The sequence below is a fragment of the Pinus tabuliformis genome, chromosome 8 (assembly GCF_031772625.1).
Source record: "Pinus tabuliformis cultivar Carrire ecotype Pingquan chromosome 8, CPIR1, whole genome shotgun sequence".
Lineage (NCBI taxonomy): Eukaryota > Viridiplantae > Streptophyta > Pinopsida > Pinales > Pinaceae > Pinus > Pinus tabuliformis.
In genome coordinates, this window is record NC_142294.1 from 633,903,218 (window position 1) to 633,912,210 (window position 8,993).

Genomic DNA, 8,993 nt, shown 5'->3' on the forward strand with positions numbered 1-8,993 from the left:
GTGGAATGTCACTTGGAACGTCCATGTCCTGAAATCGACTGGGCTTTGAAAAATGATTCCGAGTCTGAAATTTAATTCAGTAACTTTAAATTTACATGGTCATTGGATTCGGTAGGAGCAACTCCACTCATATCAGAAAAGGAAAATTTAGCCAGAAACAGCTCCAGTCACATTATATAAAAGAGCAGCGTTCTGCTCCCATAATGCAATGCCATAAGGTCGAACTGTGCGGGTCACAAAGAGAGGGAAGAAAGAAGAAGAAAAAGGGTATGGCTATGGCGGTGAGGCTGAAACAGTTAATCAGCAGCGCATTACTAATCGTCACTCTATTGAGGGTCTCATCAGGTGAGCCTGTGACTTCTATTGTGTGGGATGAATGTGGGAAGACGGGCCAATATACAAACGGTAGCGCCTTCCAACGTAACCTAAACTTGGTTCTGGACTCACTGGTGGGCAACATTTATTTCAGTGGGTTCAATACATCTTTTGTTGTTGATGAGGGGCAAACCAGCAATAGCACTGTTTATGGGCTTGTGCAGTGCAGGGGAGATTTAGATTCCACCCACTGCACACAGTGCGCATTGATGGCCAAAGAAAAGCTTGTGCAGGGATGCTGCCATACTTATGGATTCATTCAGCTGGAAGGTTGCTTCTTACGTTACGCCAATTATTATTTTTACAACGATTATATTGATAGTTCGCAGAAGAAGTCAATAGTTGTTCTTTGCAACAGTAGGAACAACCGTCAGCCAGATCAGTTCACAAATGTTGTTAGGGCACTGCTCTCAATTCTTACCGCTAAAGTTGAGCAGTGTTGGGATTTTCTGATCATTCCATACAAAACTGAAAAACAGAACAATACTCTGTTTTTAGCACAGCGAAAATAAAAATCGTTTGCGGAATACGGTGTAACAGCAACGCGGTTTCATCAGTTGCTATTTGTAGTGTATCAGCAACGGTGTTTCAGCAATGCTGAAACTCGTGTATCAGCAACACTCTGTTTTGACGTCAAGACTATTTTCTGGTTACGGTGTAACAGCAACGCGCAAATATTCTGGTTACGGTGTAACAACAACGTGCAAATAAAACTTATATTTATAAACAGTAAACCAACTGATACAAAAACATCTTCCTCTTAACAGAGGGATTCACCAATGACTATGCTGAAAAGCATCTTCCTCTTGACAGAGGGATTCACCAGTCTATGCTAAAAAGCATCTTCCTCTTGATAGAGGGATTCACCAGTCTATGCTGAAAAGCATCTTCCTCTTGACAGAGGGATTCACCAGTCTATGCTGAAAATCATCTTCCTCATGACAGAGGGATTACATCAGGAACTCTTCAGTTCCACAAACCATTTTCTGCTATCTCAGAAAATTACAGTTTCAGCACTACTGTGCATTACAGAAAAGACTTTGTTTCATTCTTCTCTCTTAAAACAGAACTGCTATTCATTACATTTATATGTTAAAACATATTTGTCTTTAAACAATAAGATAATAAAAATATCTTCTAAAGCTTATTTGCGTATTGAATGCAGCAAGCGGTGATGCTTTTTGAAGAAATGAAGTCGACTGTTGCAGGGGAATTTAATTCTGAAAATTTAATGCACGACTTTGAGGCATCCAACAACCTGGAATATCTACAGCAAATCAGATTTCTGTCCAGCTGTTTATGTTGCAGTTGGAATTAAATTCCAACACTCCCCCTTAATTTCAACCGCTGGGTTTTTTTTCATACCCAGGCATTTCCTAAAATGATCAAAACATGGTTTTGTCAAGATGTGAGCTAACTGATCCTCTGTTCTGCAGTGCTGCAAAACAATCTCACCATTGTTAAACAATTCACGTATGAAGTGAAATTTGGTGTCTATGTGCTTTGTCCTTTTATGAAAAACAAAGTTTTTAGACAATGCTATTGCTGAGCTATTGTCACAGTAAATGGTTGTGCCCTTTTCTTGTTCATGACACAAATCTCTGAGAACTCTTCTCAGCCACACTGCTTGGCATGCTGCTACTGTTGCTGCCACATACTCTGCCTCTACTGTTGACAAAGACACAACTGGTTGCTTCTTGGAAGCCCATGAGATGGCTCCTGATCCCATATGAAACACATATCCCGATGTGCTTTTCCTATCATCAAGACTTCCAACCCAATCACTTTCAGTGTAACCTGTCAACATGAAACTTTTAGAAGAGGAGTATAAAATACCAAACCCCTTCGTTCCATTCACATACCCTAGAATCCTCTTGGCTGCCTGCCAATGAGTCTCTTTCGGTCTTTCCATAAATCTGGAGATTAAACTCACAACGTGCATAATGTCCGGCCTAGTTGCAGTCAAGTACATAAGGATGCCAACTATTCTCTTGTACAATTTTGGATCAAAATCCTTGCTGCTGTGTTCTTTTGTCAATTTCAACCCCATTACAGTTGGAGTCACAGCTGCCTTGCTGTTCTGCATGTTAAATCTCTTCAACACTGCTTCTACATATTTAACTTGAGAAATGAAAACACCATTTTCACTTTGGTCTACTTCAATTCCAAGAAAATATCTTAAGAAGCCCAAGTAAGTCATAAATTCACTTTTCATGACTGCTTTAAAATCAACAAAGAGAGAAGCATCATTGCTAGTAAAAATCGATTCATCTACATATAAAACAACAATAAGTGTCTTACAGTCATTCTCCTTTATGTAGAGTGTGGGTTCACATTCACACTTATCAAACCCATTTTCAATTAGATAAGCATCTATTCTGCTGTACCATGCTCTTGGAGCTTGCTTCAGCCCATAAATAGCCTTCTTCAGTTTGCAGACTTTATTCTCTTGGCCTTCAACTTCATAACCTGGAGGTTGTTCAACATAGACCTCTTCTTTTAACACTCCATTCAGGAATGCAGATTTAACATCCATCTGATAAATCTTCCATTTGTGTTGTGCTGCAATAGACAACACTGTTCTGACTGTTTCCATCCTTGCTACTGGTGCAAAGATTTCATCATAGTCTTTGCCTTGTTGCTGCTTGTAGCCTTTCACAACAAGTCTTGCTTTGTGCCTGTCAATCTTGCCTTCAGCATTGCTTTTGGTCTTATAGACCCACTTAACTCCAATGGCATCTTTGCCTTCAGGGAGGTCCACTAACTCCCATGTTTTACTCTTCTCAATTGCACCAATTTCTTCATTCATTGCTTCAATCCATTTATCTTCATTTACAACATCTTCAAAATGAACTAGGTCATCAACATGACAATACAAAGCGAATAATGAATTCAGACCGGTATTGTTACTTACCTCTCCTTGTTCATAAATCTCATTCAGATTTCTGAATCTTGGTCTTCTTGTTGTGCTTGGAGTTCCATCCGAACTTGAGGGTATTTCAGATCCCTGTGGTGTGCTTGGAGAAGCACTTCCTTAACTTCTCAAGGCTGTTCGAATTCCGGCTTGTGGTGTGGTTTGTTGTACTTGCTGTGGTGGAGGAGGAGCCACCAAGGAAGCATTATTTGCTGCTATCCCTTCCTCTTCCTCTTCGTGAGATAAACAGTTTTTATCATTCACTGTTTTCTCTAAGCTTTTATCACAAGCTTCCTCCTCAATGAACTGAGGTTTACTGTCTTCACTTTCTCCATGCCTTGATAGGCTGTGTTGAGAGTTTTCCATGCTTCTCTGGATATCTTGGCTGCTGCTATCCTTGGAAACACACTCTCATCCACTGCTCGATACAAGAAGTAGAGGGCCTTAGCATCCTCCTTCTTATAGTTCTTCAACAACTCTTTCTCTCCCTGAGTTAAGCTATTAAACTCATTTTCATTTGTTGGTTCTTCAAAACCATCTTCAACAAATTCCCATAAATCTGTTGTTGAATTGAGACTTCTGTGATCCATAACAGTTATAAGAAGAGCTTCGGCGTAAATCACATATAGAAAAACCTTTTTCGACGCGTTTCGAACCAACAAGTGTTTTATTTATTTATTTATTTTTATTATTTTTATTTTATTTTATTTTATTTATTTATTTTTTAACCTAATTTTATAACTTTAATATATATATATATATATATATATATATATATATATATATATATATATATATATATATATAATTATTAATTAATTTTTTAAAACTAACCATTAAAAATATTTTTTGTATTAATATTAAAAATAATAATAATATTAAATTAATGAATAATAATTTGACCTGGGTCCTAAGGTCAAAAGTAGTCGTTGTTCGATTTAGCCGTTGGAGTCTCTGCTCAGACTATTTAACATGCTAAGCTGGATCTGTTTCTTCAACTTGTCCTGACGATGAACCACACTTGTTGGTTCGAAACGCGTCGACAAAGGTCTTTCTATATGTGATTTATGCCGAAGCTCTTCTTATAATCCCATAAATCTTCTGAGAAAAGCAAAGCTCTCATAACTATTGCCCAATAGTCATAATTTTTCCCATTAAGTAGTGAGAGCTGAGTATTAAAAATACCCATGCTAGTGCTGGTGCTGTCCATTCTTGCTCTCTTCAAAAATATTTGACTGTGTATTAAAATAACTGACTGTCTTCAATAGTAACACAGAAAAAAAACTTTGAGAAATACCTTTGAATCTTTCTTGACTGAGTCTTCACTCTGCTGGATAATTTGCTGCAGCAAGAAACCTTCCTTCAGCTTCTTTGACGTCTTCAAAGAGCCTGGACAAGCTCTGATACCATGTTGGGAATTTCTGATCATTCCAAACAAAATTGAAAAACAGAACAATACTCTGTTTTTAGCACAGCGGAAATAAAAATCATTTGTGGAATACGGTGTAACAACAATGCGGTTTCGTCAGTTGTTGTTTGCAATGTATCAGCAACGATGTTTCAACAATGCTAAAATTCGTGTATCAGCAACACTTTGTTTTGACGTCAAGACTATTTTCTAGTTAGAGTGTAACAACAACGCGCAAATATTCTGGTTATGGTGTAATAGCAACGTGCAAATAAAACTTATATTTATAAACAGTAAACCAACTGATACAAAAACATCTTCCTCTTAACAGAGGGATTCACCAATGACTATGCTGAAAAACATCTTCCTCTTGACAGAGGGATTCACCAGTCTATGCTGAAAAGCATCTTCCTCTTGACAGAGGGATTCACCAGTCTATGCTGAAAAGCATCTTCCTCTTGACAGAGGGATTCACCAGTCTATGCTGAAAAGCATCTTCCTCTTGACAGAGGGATTCACCAGTCTATGCTGAAAAGCATCTTCCTCTTGACAAAGGGATTACATCAGGAACGCTTCAGTTCCACAAACCAATTTCTCACTATCTGAAAATTACAGTTTCAGCACTGTTGTGCGTTACAGGAAAGACTCTGTTTCATTCTTCTCTCTTAAAACAGAACTGTTGTTCATTACATTTATATGTTAAAACATATTGGACTTTAAACAATAAGATAATAAAAATATCTTCTAAAGCTTATCTGCGTATTGAATGTAGCAAGCGGTGATGCCTTTTGAAGAAATGAAGTCGGCTGTTGCAGGCGAATTTAATTCTGAAAATTTAATGCGCATTAATGTGGAAAATATCAAGCACGACTTTGAGGCATCTAACAGTCTGGAATATCTACAACAAATCAGATTTCTGTCCAACTGTTTATGTTGCAGTTGGAATTAAATTCCAACACGGAGGATCCCCAACTTTTTGCGGCAGATTCAGTTGCTTCTCCTTCGATGGGGTATATCTACAGCATAGCTCAGTGTTGAAGAGATCTGTCACCCAAAATTTTGGGTTTTGCCTAACTTCTGCATGGGAAAAGATATTGGCATGCCAAACGGGATCTCTCGGAGCACATTCTGGGTCTAAGAACTGCTATTTGCGTTACGAAGTTTATGGATTTTTCGTTACTTCCATTCTTTCGCTAGAAGTGTCTCCACAAAATTTTCCACTATCTGGTAATCTTCTTTCACATAACTACGCCTATGGGTATGAGTATCTTGGACTTAGCCTATAGATATTTGTCTTCGAAGATGGTCTGAGACTTTTAATTTATCAATCTAGTGTTTTAATGAGTAGTTTTTCCAGAGAAAAAAAAAAGCCTTCTCTTTATATTAAACTAAAAAAGATATTACATATATTTGTGTTAGTTTCCTTCCTTACCCATCTTTTATCTCTATGCTATCTATTGTATCGGATAATTCTTTACTATATATCTATTTCCAAAAATTGTCTACATTGTAAGTCTTATCGTCACACTTTCTATCAGCTATACAGATTTAGCGTTCATATGCCTCAAAATTACAACAAAATCTTTGTAAATTATTTCAAAATACATAAATCATAGTCTCTTATAAACAGTAATTGTCTCCTATGAATAGTTAATGCTGCCCGCATTAACCATAACACTTTTTTTAAAAGTTGTGAACTACAACTTATTTGCAGTGCTGTTTTGTTCCCTGGTGAAACTAAATTTGTTGGAAGGTGCTTACTAAATTTCTGATTATGCTTGTAATTATGGGTGGGTTGAAATTAGTGTGGTTCTTAGAACAATCTATGAAACTATTAGTTTTTCCATATACCTATATTTTCTCTAGCTTAAGCCATTTTACCTCAGTAAAAACTCCCCATAATGCCATTTTGCCTCAATAAAAACTCCCCATAATGTTATGATCTTTACTTTAATGTTTGTAACATGTCCACCCATAATACTATGATATTTGATCTTTGCTTTAATGTTTGTAACATGTCCACCCATAATACTATGATCTTTGCTTCGATGTTTGTAACATGTCCCTGTTCCCACATGAAAAAATAATTTACCTGCCTCGGTTGGCACCCACATTTCCTCCCATTGCTTGATCCATGAAAAGAAAAAATACAATGGGAATTCTCACCAAATGTCTCTGCATTTATGTTCTGTAGTTGTGGATATTCATCATCGAACCAATTTCATTGTAATATGCAACAGTCTTAATTACATCTTCCAGTATCACCACTATTTGTTTGTAAAAAATAAGCACATTCCTGTTGCACCATATGGACCAATTATGCATAATGGAAGGGTTGTAAGTCTTTTGTGAGTTTTAACCAAGATTGAAGACAAGAAATCAGAGTTATAAATCAAAAGTTAAAAGGATGAAATTTATTTTAAAAGTAATTATATAATTTTTTTAGAGTAGTTACAAATTAAAAATTGGAGATCTCTGATAAAAATAGTTATATAATTTTTATAATTTTAATTTTTAAATTAATTAATTAAAAAATTATTATATAAACACGCGTGAAATAAACATGGATTGTGGTTTCTTTTAATTATGATTTTGTCTCATGTAATCAAATCTATTTAGAAATGAAAAATGTCCCTAATAAAATTCAAAATGTAGCAGGAGCTGCATAGTTTTAAGTAAGTTTTTGTTGGGAATTTTCTGGTAAATTCCAAAACAAAATGACTGAACATAGAACAGAACAAAAAAAACTCTGTTTTAAACACAAGATCTTAACACAGCGGAAACTAAAAATTGTTTTGCTGGAGAACAAAGTTTTCAACAACACACAGAAAAACTTTGTATTCATTAAAAGACTGTTGTTACAAAAGTTTTGTCTTCCTCTATCAGAGGGATTACAACAACACTACTATGTAAATTTTTCTTTACGCTGCTGCGTTCTGCACTGCTGTGCTCTAACTCTCATCAACTCACCACTAACTTACTAACTGTCCTAGTTACATTGTTATTCTGGGTATATATGTAATCTGTATAAAATTATCTCTTCTAGGTTATGCGTGGAGATGTCATAATGGACCACCAACCACATTTACAATCTAACATGGGCCTCTGATACAATTCAGCACTTTCTGGTGCGCTGCTGTCCTTCTGGGCAGACGCAGTAAAAAGTAAATGAAGCCCATAACCTTTCAATGCTTTTGGATGCTCGAGGCTCGTCCCTCTTGTTCTCGGCCATTCTTCTATAATGCTCTTGGAGAGAAGTTATGGCACAAAACCTTCTTTCTTCTTCGGGAACACAAAAAGTAGGTTAAAACATAAATAAGGTATGGCGGTGGCGAACACAAGCCAGAACAAATCTCAGCCGTCGGATCTACAAATGAACGGCGGGATCGCATCTCAAAAAGAAAACGTTATCAGGGGATGAGGCGAGGTGAGAAGCGGCGATGTGCAATGTGTGATGATATCGCTTCGCAATATCGCAATCAGCGGATACAAAAGTGAAGGGCTTAACGCTAAATGGGTGAAAGTTGCGATATGCGATCGCATCGCAAGATCGCAATCGCAAAAAGCACAGGTCATAACAAAAAACAACAGGGCATGCAACGATTTGCGATATGCGATAAGATCGCATCGCAAAGGAAAAGAAAAACAGTTTGTTGTCATTGTTTAATTTTTTCCGCAATTGAAATTATCATTTCAACACTCCCCTTTAATATCAATTGCTGGGTTATCAGTCATACCCTAACATTTCCTCATATACTCAAAACGTTTCTGTTGCAATGGCTTTGTTAGAATGTCTGGAACCTGTTCCTAAGTCCTGCAATGTTGTAATACAATTTCACCATTGTTTACCAATTCCCTGATGTAGTGAAACCATGTGTCAATGTGTTTCGTTCTCTTATGAAACACTGCATTCTTGGATAATGCAATAGCTAAGCTATTGTCACAAAAAATCACCGTTCCTTTTGCCTGCTCCTGGACTAAGCTTCTTAGCATTCTTCTCATCCAAACTGCTTGACATGTTGTTGCTGTAGCTGCCACATATTCAGCCTATACTGTAGACAATGCTACAATAGGATGTTTCTTAGAAGCCCATGAAATGACTCCTGTACCCATGTGAAAAACATAACCGGATGTGCTTTTCCGATCATCTACACTTCCAGCCCAATCATGGTCAGTGTATCCAACTAAATCTGAACGTTCTGAAATAGTATATAAAATACCAAATCTCTTAGTACCTTTTACATACCTCAGAATTCTTTTTGTTGCCTGCCAATGTGCTTCTTTTAGCTTCTCCAT

The 8,993-nt window shown here is 36.8% G+C and overlaps 1 protein-coding gene across 1 annotated transcript; it reads left to right on the top strand.

The window, feature by feature from the left end:
* Positions 1-275: 275 nt before the first annotated feature.
* Positions 276-887, top strand: LOC149237115 (plasmodesmata-located protein 5-like). Its single transcript, XM_089369150.1, has one exon. It carries the CDS (start codon positions 276-278, stop codon positions 885-887), a length of 612 nt encoding a protein of 203 aa, XP_089225276.1.
* The last annotated feature ends 8,106 nt before the right edge of the window (positions 888-8,993 follow it).